Raw genomic sequence first — 19,037 nt, 5'->3', positions numbered from 1 at the left:
ATTGAGCACATCCAAACTGTGGGTGGAATCAGGGGCAGTATGGATTTGAGAGATATCATCTTGAACTTTTCCTTGACACTGAATTTGTTGAGGTCTCATAGATCCAATCTAGGATGTAGATCCCCGGACTTCTTTGGAATGAGGAAGTATGGGGAGTAGAACCCTATGCCAGGGTTGGAAGGAGGCATTGAATCACCTGTTGTAGTAAGGCAGACACTTCCTTTTGCAACTGCATGAGGTTGGATCTGGTCCCTCTGGATATGAGGTGAGGAAGGGGCGGTGGGCTCAGGAAAGGGATTCGATATCCCCAGCGGACAATGTCCAGAACCCACTGATCCGATGTTATACTCTCCCACTGCTGAAGGTGAGTTGTTATGCCCCCTGCTAGTACCTGGAGTGATGGTGGCGCAGTGAAGTCTAAAAAGAGGGGTTAGACTTCGATGGGGTAGCGGGTTATTGTGTTGCTGGACCTTGAGGTCGCTGACGGCCTCTGCGGTTTTGGGGTGCTTGTGTTTGTTGCTGTGTAGGAGGCTGATAAGGTGGTGCTCAGTATGAGTTATACGGACGGTACAGGCGTCGTTGGAAGGATTGTCTTCTGTTCGGGGCATAGTAGCCCCTGGACGCAGGGTAGGGTTGTGAAGTGGTGAGAGATTGTACCGCTACAGACTGCTCTTTGAGTTGTGTGATTGTCTCCTGAAATTGTGAACCGAAGAGATTGTCTCCTTTGCAGGGCAAATTTGCCAGTTTATCATCTACATCTGGTCTGATGGTGCTAACGCGAAGCCTTGCGACTCTGCGTGCCCTAATAGCCGCCGCTGAAACCCTGGAGGAGGCCTCAAAGCCCTCGTACACGGTACGCAGTAAATGCCGTATGGCTTCTTCGATGTCTTACATCAAGATCAGATCTGCAGGTGTCGGCGTCATTTATTTTAGAAAAATATGCCACAGCCCTCAAGTCTTTCTTCTTGCTGTCGGGATATCCCTAGGCTCCGGCGGTCCCCCCATCTGCCTGCTTTTACGGCCCCTGGGAGCTCCAATTGCCCCATCTGTGATCAGCATGGCTGAGTGCCACTTTCACGTTAATCGTGGCTTTGCCATGCTCACTGTTGCATGGGGGGGGAGGGGATCCTTGGAGCAACCGGCCTCTTTGTGCTTGCTAACGCACTACTGCTTTGGGGAATCCCTACTCTATCGCGGTTCCCTGCTGCTTAGGAAGTGGGAAATCCTGGTGCAGCTGGCCTCTTTTCTTTGTGGCTCACTGCTGTGTTTAATTTTAGCACTTCCAGCCCATGGCTACCACAGGCCTGGACTCTTCCACTCCTCCCAGCCCCCCCTCAAACCACCCCAACCCTGGACTGTGAGATGCTCCCCTTCTTCCTTCCCCATTTTCCACTTAGTGGCTTCCTCCCACTGGCAGGAAGAAGGGAGGAGGCTTCCCATTGGCCTGCGAGGGCAGGTAAAAGGTAAAGGGAAGTAGAACTGGGGCTGGAGGCCACCGGGAGCCGCGACTCACCAGTTGGGGCTTAGAGACACACCAGTTGAGAACTGCTGATCTAGATAGTATGTCTTGAAGAGACAGTATCTCTTTGGTCCAGCTGTTCTGTGCAGCCTGTTCACCTAGTAGTCCACTGGTTCAGGTTTGAGTTGTGTGTTTTAATAATTGCATTACAAGCCAATGTTCACCTTGGAACTCTTCTCATGTTATGGCTGATTGGATCCTGCTTGTTGATGGAGAAAGTGAAGTTGCTTACCTGTAACCAACAGGCTAAATCAGCCATGCATTTATTACCTGCCTCACTCGAGTATCAACTACTTAGCTTCAGTGTTCAGTTTTGGCAGACACTGAGGCTAGTTGAGTTAATGAATGTGGAGGAACTCATAAGAACATAAGAAATTGCCATGCTGGGTCAGACCAAGGGTCCATCAAGCCCAGCATCCTGTTTCCAACAGAGGCCAAAGCAGGCCCCGAGAACCTGGCAAGTACCCAAACACCAAGAAGATCCTATGCTACTGCTGCAATTAATAGCAGTGGCTATTAGCTAAGTAAACTTAATTAATAGCTGTTTATGGACTTCTCCAAGAACTTATCCGAACCTTTTTTGAACCCAGCTAGACTAACTGCACTAACCACATCCCTTGCCAACAAATTCCAGAGCTTAATTGTGTGTTGAGTGAAAGAATTTTCTCTGATTAGTCTTAAATGTGCTACTTGCTAACTTCATAGAATGCCCCCCCCCCTCCTATTATCCAAAAGTGTAAATAACTGATTCACATCTACTTGTTCAAGACCTCTCCTGATCTTAAAGACCTCTATCATATCCCCGCTCTGCTGTCTCTTCTCCAAGCTGAACAGCCCTAACCTCCTCAGCCTTTTCTCATAGGGAAGCTGTTCCATCCCCTTTATCATTTTGGTTGCCCTTCTCTGTACCTTCTCCATCGCAACCATATCTTTTTTGAGATGCGACGACCAGAATTGTACACAGTTTTCAAGGTGCAGTCTCACTATGGAGCGATAGAGGCATTATGATATTTTCCGTTTTATTAAACATTCCCTTCCTAATAATTCCTAACATTGTTTTCTTTTTTGACTGCTGCAGCACACTGAGCCAATGATTTTAAAGTATTATCCACTATGATACCTAGATCTTTTTCCTGTGTGGTAGCTCCTAATATGGAACCTAACATCTTATAACTACAGCATGGGTTATATTTCCCTATAATGCAACACCTTGCACTTGTGCACATTAAATTTCATCTGCCATTTGGATGCCCAATCTTCCAGTCTTGCAAGGTCCTCCTGTAACGTATCACAATCTACTTGTGATTTAACTACATGTTAAATGCTGCTGCTGTTTTGGAATTGTTATGCTTCACAACTCTTTCAATAACCAGTTAAACAAACAACCAAACAAAAGAATGAAACCTACAATGTCTTGATTGCATAAGTCTTCACACCCCTTGACTTAATTCTTGGTGGATGCTCCTTATGCAACTACCACCTTTGCGCCGTGGGATGGTACAATTCTAGCCTATTCTTCTTGGCAGAAGAGTTCATGTGCTTGGAGGTTGGCTGGAGCATACAGAATGCAGTCTTCAAGTCGTGCCACATGTTTTCTATAGGATTCACCTTTGAGCTTTAACTGGGCTACTGACTGATATTCACTTTCTTCTTGTTAAACCACTCCATTGTTGCTTTTGATTTGTGCTTAAGATCATTGTCCTGCTGAAAGGTAAATCTTCTCCCTAATCCCAGGTCTATAGCAGATGAATAGTATTCTCTCCAGGATATACCTGCACTTTACACCAGCCATCTTGCTTGCGATCTTCACAAGCCTTCCTCTCCATGCTGCTGCAAAGCATACTCACAAAATAATGCTATCACCACCACACTTTACTGAAGGATGGTTTTAGCAGGCTAACATGCTGTATTTGTTTTACATCACACATATCACGTAGCACCAAGACCAAAACAATCCACTTTGGTTTCAAAAGATGACAAAACCTCCAACATGGATGCACTAAGAATTTCTTTGTAAATGCGATGCAGCATAGCATATGGCTTTTCTTTAGGATTGGCTTCCTTCTTGCCAGACTCTCATACAGGCCATGGTTGTAGAGTAATCTTGAAACGATTGAACAACATTTTTCCTAGTCTCGGTCACAGACCGCTGTCCTTCTGTCAAACTAAGCTTAGGCCTTACAGTGACCATCCACAGCAGTTTCCTTAACCCATGGCTCCTGCCTTTGGAGGGACAGCGTCAAGGCAGCAGTACCTTGGTGGATGCCAAATTGTTTCCACTTTATGGTGATTGACTATCCCTTGGGCTACTGCCAGGTCCAACACATTGAAATTCTCTTATAGCCTTTCCCCTCAGCTGTACTTTTGAATAACATTATCCCAGAGTTCTTATTCAGCATATTTTGACCTTTGCTTTAAATACACATCATATAACACAAACAGCTTGATGCTTCACCCAGGAGTATTCAAATCAGCTCAACTGCTGTGACTGAAGAGATGTAGGTGCCATCTAACTTAAGGGTCTTGTTAAGGCAATTTTTTAAACTGGAACTACTTTGGTTTTGTTAAAACAAAGAGTGTGAAGATTTACACAATGAAGACAGTTTGCTTTTTTTATTTTGCCTCACTTTTGAAATATTTCTAGATTGATTTTCACAGTGTAAAGTATGTTATGTAGATCAGTGAAAAACCATTTTAATGCATTTTGACTTGTATTTTATAGATGAGAATGTAAAAACCTTTGCAAGGCACTGTACCATTTTATTTATTTTATTTATTTATTGTTTTTGTTATACCGAGTTTCATGATAGGCATCACATCAACCCGGTTTACAAATAACAAGGAGTGTAAAGCATAACGTAACGTAAAAAACAATATTTTCAATAAGAACTTCGAACTTTAAATACAGTGAATCAGAAAAAGGGAGAGGGAAAGTTACAAAAAACAAGGAAAATAAACTTGGGATGGAAGGGGAGAAATTGAACAGCACAATATTTACATTTCAGCCTATTGATACATTAGAATAGCAAGTGAAAAAATAAGACTATGAAACGGTACATAGGTAATCAAATGAATAAATATGACAGTTGTGAATGGTAATAGTATGATAAATATTCAGCAGGAATTAGTGAGAGAGGGTTTGAGGTTGGTTGATTCGTGTTTACATTCCATTATTGCATACGAGTTAGTGCTAGTGAGAGGAGGTTTTATTCAAGGCTTGGAAATGCTTTTTTGAAAAGCCAAGTTTTTAGTCTTTTCCTAAATGTTAAAGAGCATGGCTCTTGTCTCAAATCAGGTGGGATCGAGTTCCAGAGAGCTGGACCTGCTGATGAGAAGGCTCTGAGACTCAAGGATTTATGTTGGTAGGTTTTGGCCTTTGGAATTTGGAGTGACTCTTTGTAGTGTTCCCTGATAGGCCTGGCGGAGGTGAATTTTTTAAGTGGTATTTGTAGGTCAAGTTGCGTGTGTTGGTTGATAGTTTTGTATATGATGTTAATGGTTTTGTACATGATTCTATAGTGGATCGGAAGCCAATGGAGGTTTTTGAGAATAGGTGAAATGTGGTCAATTTTCCTGGAATTTGTAAGGACTCTGGCTGCAGAGTTCTGAACCATTTGTAAAGGTTTGGTGTAAGAAGCTGGGAGGCCTAATAGTAATGAGTTGCAATAATCTAGTTTGGAAAAGATTATTGCTTGCAAGATTGTTCTGAAGTCCTGAGTGTGAAACAGCGGTTTTATTCTTTTCAGGATATGTAATTTGTAGAAGCAATCTTTGGTGGTTAGGTTAATGAATGTTTTGAGGTTGAGACGATTGTCTAGGATGGCTCCTAAGTCTCTTACGTGGGTTGTTTGAAGGAGTGTGGGTGGTTTAGGAAGTGTGTTATTGTTTTCCGGTGATATGAGCAGGAATTCTGTTTTCGAAGCATTGAGTACAAGGTTTAGACTGTTGAGGAGAAGTTTAATTTCTAATAGGCAACTGTCCCAGTATTCCATTGTTTTTGAGATTGATTCTTTTATAGGGATTACGATCTGTACGTCGTCTGCAAAAAGGAAATGTTTCAGGCTTAATTTTGTTAGTAGTTGGCAGAGTGGTAGCAGGTAGACATTGAAAAGGGTGGGTGAAAGTGATGATCCTTGCGGCACTCCTCTATTAGAAGGGTGGTATTGGGATTCTTTATTATGAATTTTGACTCTGTATCCTCTGTTTTCTAGAAATGTTTTGAACCAGTTTAGTGTGGCACCTGTTAAACCAATGTTTGCCAGCTGTTTTAGAAGAAGGGCGTGGTTGACGGTGTCAAAGGCCGCCGAGAAGTCAAGGAGGATTAGAAAATATGCTTGGCCTTTATCAATACCAGAGAGTAGGTAGTCCATGAGTGAAATTAGTAGTGTTTTGGTGCTTGCGGCTTTGCGAAAACCATATTGGTTTGGGGACAGAATACTGTGGTCCTCTAGGTAGTTGGATAGTTGGGTGTTTACCAGTTTTTCCATGATTTTAGCTATAAATGGTAGGCTGGAAATAGGGCGGAAGTTGTTGGGATCACATGCATTTAGATTTGGTTTTTTTAGCAGTGGCTTGATTGAGGCAGTTTTTAGGTCATCTGGGTAGATGCCATGTGATAAGGAGCAGTTTATAATATCTGCTAGGGTTTTTGCTATTGTGTCCGGGATAAGAAGAAGCATTTTGGTAGGGATTTGATCAAATGGGTGTGATGACGGTTTCATTCTTTTTAATACATTTTGTATCTCTGTGATTGTGATGGGTTCAAAGGCATTAAGCTGGATGTCTTTATTTTGGGGAAGATATGTGTTATCTGGAGACGTAGTGTTTGGAATCAGCTGATTAAGGAGATCCGATATTTTTTTGTTAAAATGAAGAGCCAATTCGTCTGCTTTAGTCTGGGCTTGTTCGGGTGGTATATCTGGAGTGATAGGTTTAGTGAGGCTGGAAACGAAGGCGAATAGAGCTTTTGAGTCAAAGCTGAGATGATGAACCTTTCGGGCATAGTAGTCTCTTTTGATTTTCAACGTGGTACTTTTGTAAAGATGGAGTGATCGTTTGTAATCAGAGAGTGAGGCTGGTGAAGGGGCTTTGCGCCATTTTCTTTCTTTTTGCCGAAGTAATTGTTTGAGTTTTCGTAGTTCATCATTATACCAGGGTTGACGTTTGGATGTATTAGCAGACCTTGTTTTGGTTGTCAGTGGGCAGAGAGTGTTTGCTATAGATTTTGTTATTTTGGACCAGGATTGGAGGGCAGCGTTAGGGGTAGATACTTCAATGAGTGGTAGATCCGAGGTTAGAGCTTTACTTAGATGTTCCGAGTTGCAAGGTTTTCTGTATAGGAAAGAGGGTCTTGAGTTGAGTTTGGAGTCTGATCGAGGTAAGGAAAAACTGGTGGAGATTAGAGAATGATCTGACCATGGGACTTTTTTGCAATTTGGTTGTTTTGTAAGAGAAATACCAGTGTTTGTAAAGAGTAGATCGAGCGTGTGGCCTGCTTTGTGGGTGAGTTTATTGATTTGTTGTCTGAATCCCATCGCTGACAGTGCGGTGAGGAGGGCTTCACAGTTTGTAGAGAGGGGAACTTTGTCAACATGTAAATTGAAGTCACCCAGGATTATAGCAGGGGAGTCAAGATTGAGATGCAGAGTTATGGTTTCGATGATAGGAGAGGAGTCTGACTCTAGTAAGCCTGGCGGGGCGTAGACTAGCAGGATTTGGAGTTGTTCTGATTTGAACAATCCTAGTTCTAGTTTAGTTACTGTACTGATGGGGTGGTGTGAGAACCTTAAGGATTTTTTTGCAGCTAGGAAGATACCCCCTCCTCTTTTTTTTTGTCTTGGGATGGAGAAGAAATCGTAAGTCTGCGTTGGTAATTGGTTAATGAGTGTGATGTCCGTGGATTTGAGCCATGTTTCTGTTATGGCGCAAACGTCTCTTCTCTGCACATACCACCTTGGACATATCATTAGGGACTGAAATAGTAGTATACACCAGATATTTCATGTCAAAGAGAATGTGCTTCACATTATTCTCCATGCTTGCAGAGCTGGCTTGGTTGATAAGAATAAAAAGTCTGACCCTCTTGAAGGCCACATGTTAGAAATGAGATTTGCAGGCTTATCTTAGCTTATGTGAACTCCCACAGGGCCTTAGAGGTGCCATGCTTAATAAATACAACAGTCCTAGTCTGAAAAAAAATTCAAATTCAAATTTTTTTGAAACACTTTTTACCAGTTTTTATTGGAAAAACATTTTTTAAAAAGTTGCTGTAAAGTCCAGTGCCAAAGACATATGTTTGATTCTGACATAAATGAGGACAGCTGCTTTATGGCACTGTCCCATACTTCATCCACATATCCTACTTCTGCTATTCTATACTCCTGAGACATGGATAGAAAATTTCTTACAGGAAATACATTAGTTTAGCATGACTTCTACAGTGCTAGGCTTTTGAAATGGATCTAAATTCTGTACATAAAGAAATATTGTGGTATTTCTATATATTCTAAATTATAAATATTTTTTTTCTATTAACTTCACCAGTAGTACAAAGATTTTATTAGGCTCAGGTGTTCTCAGCAAAATGGGAGGTAGTTGTACAAATCTTGGTCTTAAAACACGATGCACCAGAACATCTTAAGCTAGAAGTTTGTGGAATGTTAACCAACAGCAATAGCCATTTTGTTTAAGTTTTACAGCAGTAGATGAGATATGAATCACTTTTTGGCCGTTACCATCTTTAGTGTCTGCACTGCTGGCATAATGTCATCAAGGTTGTTGATTTCTGGAATCAAAGAAGCAAAGAAGAACTTGATTAAATGAAACTAAAAAAGGAACAAGTTGCTCCAAAAATAAAAATATACTATTTTATTTGAAAATCAAATAAAATGCTCAGTACACATGCAAACATCTAAAGTTGTTCTCAAGAGCAGTATTGTGCATAGTAAGCATTTTTCACTGATACAGACAATGTAAATTTGAATTTTTCATCTCTTTATAAAAGACAAATGGCTGTGCAGCCAGAAAAAGTTTACAATATTTTTTAATTGTTTATTAAAATTCAATTGTCATTTTTATCAGTAAGTACTATTTTGATTTAGTGCACTAAATTGAAATAGTGCACACTAAAAACCAAAACAAATGTACAGCCCTACTATACATAAGTTCAACTGTTGGAAAACATTCCAGTTGACAGTAAGAAAAAATGGAAGAGAGTAAGACAAATTATAAAAAAAAAAAGCAATATTCTCATGTTCTAAAGTATATTGGCTTTTATATTTATAATAAACCAAAACCAAGAAATAAATGTGAAAAAAATACAGCTGAGTCACTTGTTGAAAAAAATAAAGCTGAAAAATACAGATGAGAAAAGCAAGAGCCTTAATTCTCATGCTTATTTCTAGGAGTGGAAATTCTCAAGGAATGCTGGAATTGCCCTTTTCCTTTCTATACTTTCTAATTGTATTGTGGTGTTTTTTTTCTTAGATGTTGACCACTTTATTTATTACTTTGGCAATGCCTGCACAAATTGTCATGCCAAGACGATTTTCAAATCTGGGTGTTGTATGGTGCACGTAAGCACAGTTGGAGCATCTGGGGGAAATGTAATACTGAAATACAATAGAATGGTGCTAAGCAGGAACTTTTGCCTCAAATAACTTACCTAAAGTTTGCAGGAGATCTTGTATAAGAGTTTCAAATGCTGGAAAAAATTCCTCATAGTCTTCTAGCTTTCTGATAATGCTACAACCAGTAAACAGTTACATTTAATAACTGACAAAGCAGGGCAGCTGCTTTTTTAATGAAAATAATTTGAGCTTTAGTTTAGGAAATGCATAAGTCAAAAAGGTTGACAGGTAGAAACGTAATTTGATAATATAATCTTTCCATAAACACATGATACAAGCCCAGTGGATTCTGAGACTTCACTGGAACCAGCATACTCAACTAATGTCTTTCAGAATAAATAATAGCATTACTTTTATGTGCCTTTATGTAAACCGTTGTGACGGTACCCACCTTAATGACGGTATAGAAAAGACTTAAATAAATATAACCAAATCACCCACGTGTTCCCTACGGTGGGAGGCTCAACATTTGAAACTTCTTTGTGAACCAAGCTTTTCATTTCTGGCTGCAGCACATACTAACCATAGATGTATCTACACAAGAATGGTGAATCCATTTCCATGCAGTATACTTTCAGCATCCTGGTTAATCCTAGACATGCAGTGTCACATAAATTTTCTAGAATTGAGAGCCACAAGTACAGCTCTCCTGGTATTCCAAAAATGGCTAGGCAGTAGTACAAATTTGTATAGACAACCAAGTAGCCATGTACTACATAAACAAGGCGGCATGGGTTCTGCAAAACTCTACAAAGCATGCAAAGTATGGAATTAGGCTCATAAAAAAAAATACATCTCACTGTGAATATTGGATTGCCAAGGAAGTCCAATATTCTGACATTCTTTGAGTCAATACCATATAACAAAACTACAACAGGATGGAAATTAATAATGAAACACCACCATCTGGAATTATCAAAAAAATGACCATAATTATGTACAGGACCCAAGTCATCACCTTCAACCTCATGTGTGGTCTCTTCACATCTTCAAGTGTTGAGGAAGGCTGCAAATGGAACTCTTTACAGCTCCATCAAACCATAAACTGACACTATTCTCCTGAAAGAGACCAGCTCTGAATGTTTAGCACCAGAAGCATTCACTATTCCATGGAAAAGCTTTGCCATCTACTCCTCATATCAGAAACCATTGTAACATTAAGGAAAGATGAAGCTTATTGCCCTTATTTTGGGTGTTACAAATTTGGTTTCCATGGCTTCAAAGGTTGGCTATGGCTCTACCATACATCTCCAATTACAGCACTGACAACTCAGAAAGGAAAACTGGTTCTTACCTGATAATTTCTTTCTTACCTGATAATTTTCATTCCTGAAGTACCACAGATCAGTCCAGACAAGTGGGTTTTGAGCCCTTACCATCAGATGGAGGCAGAGAACTAAAAAAACTTTGAGGCAGTGCTACATAACAGAGTGCCACCTGCAGTCCTTCAGTATTGACCTGTACCCAAGCCAACTATAGAGTAATGACTCCTCAACAACCCCCTAAATGAGGGTGAAAGCCAAACCCAAAGGTTGGAGCACCTCAAACAGTAACACCACAAATCAATCCAAGGGACTAACCACAACCTGGCAAACTTCTTTAGATTCTGTATATACATTCTGACAGTTTTTCCCAGTTAGCATGCCAGAACATGACTTGACTTAATGATCTTGAGAACATTAAGGGGCTATGATTCTGGATTGATCTTTGGTACTTCAGGAATGAAAATGAGCAGGTGGTAACCAATTTTCTTTTCCTGTTCATACCCCAGATCAGTCCAGACAAGTGAGATGTACCAAAGCACCCCAACACTGGGCAGGCCTGTAAAAGGCCTCCTCTCAACACACTTCGCCAAAGGTTGGCTCTCCTGGAGCCTGAACATCTAAACGGTAATGGCAAGATAAAATGTAAAGAGAAAAACACATCACTGCTCTACAAATCTCTTGCGGCGACACTAACTGACACTTGGCCCATGCCGCTGCCTGTGCTCTAGTAGAGTTCGCATACAACCCCTCTGAAATTCTCTCCTTAGAAAGGTAGGCTGAAAACAATAGTTTCTTTCACCCAATGCACTATCATGCCCTTGGAGGCCTTCCATCCATTTCTGGCACCTCCAAACAATACAAACAAATGATCAGACTGCCGACCACTGTTCGTGAAATTTGCCTCCGGCAACCCAGCAGAAATAGTACCCTACAAGGACAAAGCCTGCAGCTCCAAGATCTTTCTGAACAAATTGCCACCAAAAATACCACCTTCAGCATGAGGTCCTTTAACGATGTCTTTCTCAACAGCTCAAAATGGAGGCCCACAAAGCATCCACAAACCCAAGTTTGAACTCCACGCTGGACCCAATCTATATATTGGCGTCCACAGATGCTTGACCCCCTTAAAAAACACAACATCTGGATGTGAGGCCAACGACCTTTTCCCTGGAGTATACCTTTGAGACACCCCAAGGCTGCCACCTGAACCTGCAAGGTATTATAAACTAAGCCCCTGAAAATCATGGGCTCAGAGTATCCTTGTCGTAAGCGCCTACTCTCAAAAGACAAGTTGTGAGACAAAAGTAATCTGCCCATTCTGAGAAAATCGGACCTTGCCTTAACAGCCCCTGCAACTCTCTGTACACTGCTCTCATTTCCAAGCGAATGATAATCCAGGATGCTTCCACTAGTGACCACAGTCCTTGAGTCATCCGTTCTTGACAGATCATCCCCCAACCCTTGATGTTGGCATCTGTGATCCCAATAACCCAATTCAGAACTCCAGGCCCATCCCTTTCTCCAAACTGGGCTGACACAGCCACCACAAGAGACTGGACCTGGAAGTACCCTGTAGCGGTAAAGGCTGATGAAACTCCTCTGACAACGGATTCCAGTGCGATGGCAACACTCCCTGTAGAGGGTGCAAGGTGGGCAAAAGCCCATGGCACCAAATTCAATGTAGATGCCATTAAACCCAGGACCTGAAGCTAATCCCAAGCCCTAGGCACTGGCATCTGCAAAATCTGTACCACTTGGGATTGTAACTTCTGAATCCTGTTTGAAGTGAGAAACACTCGGCCGAGCTGAGTATTGAACTTTGCCCCCAAGTATTTCAGCATCTGGGTAGGGCTTTTTGCCAAATTCACCACTCAGCTAAAAAACTGCAACATATCAATCATCGTGTGCACAGGCAGCCGGCATACCTCCTCCAATTTCCCTCGGATAATCCAGTCATCCAGATAAATATGAATGAGGATCCCCTCCCTGCGGAGAGCTGCTGTTACCACCACCACCCTCACCGTTGTTAACATGCAAAGTGCAGTTGCCAAATCAAAAGGAGGGCCCGAAACTGGAAAAGTTACTCCAGAACCATAACACGAAGAAACTTTGATGTTCTTCCTGAAAGGGTATGTGCAGATAGGCTTCAGTCAAGTCCAGCGAGGCCCGAAAAACTCCACTCGACGAACTGCCACTATCATCATCTACAACATTTCCATACAGAAAAACAGGGGAACTTGCAGTATCAGATTTCACCTTTTGCAGACAGAGGATGGGACAAAAGGTTCCTTCCTTTTTTTTTTTTCTTTTTTGGCATGACATCGTAAACATAAGAACATGCCATACTGGGTCAGACCAAGGATCCATCAAGCCCAGCATCCCGTCTCCAGCAGTGGCCAATCCAGGCCACAAAAACCTGGCAAGTGCCCAAAAACTAAGTCTATTCCATGTTACCATTGCTAATGGCAGTGGCTATTCTCTAAGTGAACTTAATAGCAGGTAATGGACTTCTCCTCCAAGAACTTATCCAATCCTTTTCTAAACTCAGCTATACTAACTGCACTAACCACATCCTCTGGCAACAAATTCCAGAGTTCAATTGTGCATGGAGTAAAAAAGAACTTCCTCCGATTAGTTTTAAATGTGCCACATGCTAACTTCATGTGGCACCTCCTGTGACCGCCACCAGTACCATCATGCCAGCAACTGAAGGTGACACAATATGTCCCAAATCGCTGCTTGCTTGCCTTGGACACTGCAATGAGACTAAAGCTTCTGTGATGGGGCAAAAAAATTCTAAAGCCTAGCTGTCCCTTATTACCTCTAGGACCCATTGGTCCACTCTTTGTAAAACTGTGATAGACTGCCTTCTACTGCCATCTGAAGAGAGTGGACCAGTCTGGCTTCATTGTCAAGCCTTAATGCCGACCCCTGATTGGAGCCCTTTCAGGAAAGTCTACGGGTGCCTCCAAAGGACAACTGCCTACCGGTCCCCTGGTTCTGCCCCGAAGACAGTGCAGAACCCTTATTGGGATAAAAACTGTTGCACCTCCCAAAAATAGAGTAAGGCAGAAAAGACTTCCTGACTGTCATTTTATCCTCTGGCAGCTTATTCCCTTTAGACTCCTTCAAAAAATTTATGAATTGTTTCAGGTCCTTCCTGAACATCAATTTTCCTTCCTTTAATAGGAAGATTACAGAGCTGAGACTTGGACTATATGTCAGCTGACCAATTCCACAACCACAGCAGCCATTGCACCGAGACTGCTGCAACCATATTCTTGGCTGAAGTGCAGCTCAAGTCAAAGTGCATCAGCCTCATGCAATCCCGGCCTCCACCTGAATTGCCTGGCTATTAACACCAGCGTCTGCTGAAGACTTCTGGACCCAGCATAAGCAGGCCCTCTGTATCAGACTTCCACAGATTGCTGCTTGAAGGCTCAGCACTGAGACTTCAAACATCCTTTCCCGATGAATCTGTAGCTTACGGTCCTGTGCATCCTTTAATGCTGCCAAACCCGATACCAGAATGGTCATCTTGTTAGTGACCGCTGAGACTGAAGCAATTACCTTCAGCAATACCAGGATATCCTCCGTGAGGAGATACGACTTTGCTATGGCTCTAGCCACCTTGAGGCTTGCCTCTGGGTAGTTCCATTCCTAGTTCACTAGCTTCTTGATCTTTTTAGGGAAAGGCTTTTGGTGGGCCCAAGAGTCCAACCAACACCGGATCCACCCCTTCATTGTCAGACTCCTCCTGGACCACCTTAATACCCAGTTCCTTCTAAACATGGGAAATAAGGAATCTCAATTCCTCCTTATGGAACAGATGAACCACCCATGGGTCATCTCCCTCTGTTATCGGGATCTCTTCCAGATCAGCCAAGTCCTTATCCCCGTCCTGATCGACATCCACCATGAGATCTGCTGGGTCATGCTGATCCGCAAATAGAAGAGCTACACTGCTTCCTTCTCCAGCCTGGGCCTGCCCCGATGATCAAACCAGGAACAGCCTTGTGTGGTTACTGCCAAAAGAAAAGTGTAACAGGAAGAAATTCAAGCAAAAAAAGGAAGACTTCTCTGCTGCTGGCAACACCTCTGGGAAGGAGCTTTCAGGGGATAAGATGGAACCAGGATCCCTAGCTATCAGACCACCTGCATCCGCTGCAGGCTAAAGCTGATCAGGGATTACCAACCCCCCGCTCGCCCGGCTCAACCTGAGGGATGGCCCACCTCAGGGAGCGTCTTCTAACTTCTCTTCTTCTGTCCCTTCTTTTTTTTTTTTTAACTGCAGGGTTGCACCTCTACCATCTGCTTCAGACAGAGAAATACTGAGGGACTGCAGGCAGCACTCTCAGTTATGTAGCAGTGCCTCAAAGTGTTTAGTTCCCTGCCTCCATCTGCTGGTAGGGATGCAAAACCCACTTGTCTGGACTGATCTGGGATACAAACAGGAACAACTGATCACTTCTTTGTCCCAATCTAACAGTTTGGATATTGAAAGCAGAATAGTGTAGACCAGCATTTCTCGAGCTTTTTACCATGGAGGAACCCTTGAAATAATTTTCAGGTCTCCGGGAATCCCTGCATAACAATTATTATATCTACAGCTCAAGATGTGTTAGAGTGATCAGTAAGTTGTAGATAAAATAATTCAATAATAATTGTCAATACTCTTTTGAGTAGAAAATTAGATTTTTCTGTGGATCTGTTTATTTTGGCCACCTGTTGGCCTAATCCTTTTGTTTAGTTTCCTCTCCATAAATTTTAAAAGCTCTTGATTTCTTGTATAGGCCTATACAGTTGTGCTCATAAGTTTGCATACCCCTGACAGAATTTGTAAGAAGTATAGCATTTTAAGAAAACATGAGTGAGCAGACAAAATAATTGGTTATTTTTAATGCATTTTCAAAGTAAACTATTTTATGCATCACAGAATAGCACAATCATTAAACAAATCACAGCAATAAAGGAAATAATAAAATAGTCCTGTTCAAAAGTTTGCCTACCCTTGAATGATAGTATACACTCAAGCTGCCACACACAGGTTGAGATGGCAAAGAAGGGTAGGTATCACACCCGTGCCTTGTCTGATTGTAATTAGTGTCTATGTATAAATAGTCAATGAGAAACCCTTGTGCATTTCATCCAGGGCTGCAGTGATTTTGGTGATTACTGAAGCATGGGGAAAGCAAAAGAAGTTTCAAAGGCTCTGCAAGCAAAACTAGTTCAACTTTATAAATCAGGAAAAGGATATCCAAAGATTTGAAAATGACAATCAGTACTGTTCAAACTCTTATCAAGAAGTAGAAAATTATGGTTCGGTTAATACCAAGAAAAATTTCCAACACCACTGCCAGGGAAAGTTTTTGGGATGCAAAGAAAAACTCACAAGCAACTTCTTCAGCATGCACAATAAGGAGATACTTGAACAAAAATGGGCTGCATGGTAGAGCTGCCAGAAAAAAAACATTGCTGCACCAATGAACAAAACAGCCCGCTTACAATATGCCAAACAGCACCTACAGAAACCTCAAAACGTCTGGAACAAAATAATTAGGAGTGATGAGACCAGAATTGAACTTTATGATCGCAACCATAAACACTATGAAGAGAAGCACACCATCCCTATCGTGAAGCATGGTGGTGGATCCAAGGTGTTTTGAGGGTGTGTAAGCTACAGCGGCACAAGGAATTTAGTCAAAATTGATGGCAGGATCAATGCAGCATCTTATCAGAAAATATTGGAGGAGAATTTGCATTCATCAGCCAGGAAGCTGCGCATAGGGCACCACTTGGACTTTCCAACTTGACAATGATCTGAAAAAAGGCCAAGTCGACCCTTCAGTGGCTGCAGCAGAGAAAGTGAAGGTGCTGGAGTGGCCATCGAAGTCTTGACGTCACCATCATTGAACCACTTCGGGAAGAACTCAAACATGCAGTTCGTGCTAGACAACCAAAGAATTTACAGGATTTGGAGGCTTTTTACCATGAGGAATGGGCAGTTTTACCACATGAGAAAATAAAGGGCCTCATTCACAACCATGACAAAAGACTGCAAGCCGTCATTGATGCAAAAGAGGGCAATACACGATATTAAGAACTAAGGGTGTGCAAACTTTTGAACAGGACCATTTTATTATGTCCTTTATTGCTATGGTTTGTTTAATGATTGAGCTATTTTGTGATGCATAAAATAATTTAATTTGAATCATTAAAAATAAGATGTGTTTTGTTTGATCACTCGTGTTTTCTTAAAATTCCTCACATCTTACAAATTCTGGCAGGGGTATGCAAACTTATGAGCACATCTCTATATGCATAAAAAAAGTGTTATTTTTGAAACTAAAAATAAAGAATGAAATTGACTTTAATGTGAAACCTGTGCTTGTTTGTTGCTGCACAAATACTTAATTCTGGGTCGAACTTGAGATAAGCACACACGGATTTCATCTTCAACTGGAATGAGAATTTCTCTCCTAACTCTTGACACTTGTTAAACAAGAAAAAAACTGCTCACACAGGTAAGAAGTTGAAAACTGCAACAAAATGTCCATTGCTTTGCTGTGAATGGCAGGATGGTACGCAAAGTTCAAAAAATGTTTATTTTTTTTCAATCATTCTCTTGTGGATTGAGAAAGGTGAAAAAGGCATTAGCTCCACCAGCCTAAGGTCAAAGGACTTATCTTGGCAGCACAAATACCATCTACTAGATGTTTATAACTTTAAGTGGAAATTTTTTTCTGTTTCGTGTGCAGACCACAACACAAATTGGTTTAGCTGTTCCTGCAGCCTTAATTCAATACGTTCTTAATCTCTTGGAAGTGAAATCAAACTCCGTCAGAGTACATTTAAGGGCTATTGCTGCATACTATAAACACTTGGAAAGTTATCCAATTTACCAACCCCGATAGTAGCAAGGTTCATCAAAGGTCTCTTATCTACTGTACATCCTCCAATCAGAGACCCTCCTACTCCGTACAGCCTCAGTATATTCTTTCTGGATTAATGAATTCACCTATTGAACCTCTAGTAACTGTAAATCTCAAATTTCTAATCTGAAAAGTTTTACTCCTTATAGCAGGGACTTCGGCACAAAGAGTGGAGTTTAAGTTCTAGTAATTCAGACTCCTTACACTCACATTTTTTTTAAATGGTATTATTGTGAACACACCCTATATTTTGACCAAAAGTAGTGTCTCAATTCCATTTAAACCAGCCCATCGTCCTACCAATTTTCTTTCCAAAACCTCATTCCAACAAAGTGGAACAAACTCTTCACACTTTGGATTGCTCGAGAGTGTTGCTGTTTTACTTGGAGAGATCCAAAACCTTCAGAAAAGCTCCTCAACTATATATTTCTTTAGATACAACTAAGCACAGTTTACCAACTAAAAATCAAACTTTATCTTTAGCATCTTGTGGCCAAAATTAAAGCCCATCAAATCCAGACAACTTCAAGAGCAGAAGCTCATCTCCACTTGGCTTCAAATCAAGGTATCTAAAAAGTGGCCACTTGTTTATAATACATACTTTTATCCAACACTACTGTCTTGGCCAAGCAGTTAAAATAAATTATTTAATTAAGCGTATCAATGCGTCCTTTTTTTTCCTGAGTTGCAATTTCCTTTATCCGTTAAAAGCTCAATATTTCTTTGCAACTCTTAGCATGAGCTTCCCCACTGGTGTGGCTGGATTCATCCCATTTGTCCTCCGAGAAAACCAAGTTGCTTACCTATTTGAGGTGCTCTGTGTGTACAGTAGGTCTCACCAGCCACACAGTCCCACCCTCCTCCCTGTAGAATTGAAGTTTAGCTAGGTAATGGACTGAGGGAGCTTGTGTAGCACAGACTTTTTCAATCTTTCTGGGCTCTGAGAAAGCATATTCCATGTTGGCACCATGCAATATCACATCACCTACATGTGTGACTGGTTTTTCCTACGGTCCATGGAGAACACCTGTTACAGGTAAGCAACTGCTTCACAGTAAATACAAGAGATAAGTTCCTGTTCTATAAGGGAAAATACAGATGGAGTGGGGAGGGTCACTAAAGGATTAGGACAAGAAATGAGTTCTTTGGCTATTGAAAATTATCATTATGTCAGCTTTCAGTGTCTTGGATCTTCTGGTTTTAACAAAAACTCCTTGGCTTTCCCAAAATAAAGTTCCTTTCCAGCAAGAGGTTCGGTTTAGGTTCCCCCAAAGTACCTGGGCCCGGGATAGTGAGCTCCGTCAGACATTGGGTGACCAGGTCCGGGAGCTCGTCCTTTGTGAAGAAGCGTCTCATGGTTCGGTGAGGCTCTGTCCCCGGGAGGGAGCTCCCCCTCTTCTAAGGGTTTGGTTTCCTCCTCAGAGATGTCAAAGTCCCCATAGGTGGGGCTTCTGGGTAGTGGAAGCCTGTGCCTAGGTCTTGAAGGGCATGAGGGTCCTCCCGTGGAGGATGTGGTTGGTCAGCCTGAGGTTCAGTTTGCATTTGAACAAAGGCGTGAATCCCCTTGAAGAACTCCACCCATGAGATCAACACGCTGGGTCAAAGCTGAGGGGCGCTGGTTCCTTGGGGGTCCCTGTCTGTGGGGAGGTCCCCCTGGCTAGGTCCGGGGTACCCCCTGAGGAGCTAGAACTCG

General features: G+C 41.9%; 1 protein-coding gene across 1 annotated transcript in view; it reads right to left on the bottom strand.

Moving 5' to 3' along the window:
- Window positions 1-7,714: 7,714 nt before the first annotated feature.
- CEP70 (centrosomal protein 70) overlaps window positions 7,715-19,037 on the bottom strand; it is a 188,570-nt gene continuing 177,247 nt past the window's right edge. Inside the window, exons 18-19 of the mRNA XM_029605309.1 lie at window positions 9,183-9,262; window positions 7,715-8,303 (exon numbers count right to left, since the gene is read on the bottom strand). Coding sequence (XP_029461169.1) covers window positions 8,236-8,303; window positions 9,183-9,262 — 148 coding nt within the window. The 3' untranslated portion in view covers window positions 7,715-8,235. The remainder of the gene's footprint in view (window positions 8,304-9,182; window positions 9,263-19,037) is intronic.

The sequence above is a fragment of the Rhinatrema bivittatum genome, chromosome 6, assembly GCF_901001135.1.
Source record: "Rhinatrema bivittatum chromosome 6, aRhiBiv1.1, whole genome shotgun sequence".
Lineage (NCBI taxonomy): Eukaryota > Metazoa > Chordata > Amphibia > Gymnophiona > Rhinatrematidae > Rhinatrema > Rhinatrema bivittatum.
The sequence above is the reverse complement of the archived record's forward strand: the minus strand, read 5'-3'. Positions and strand labels throughout refer to the sequence as shown.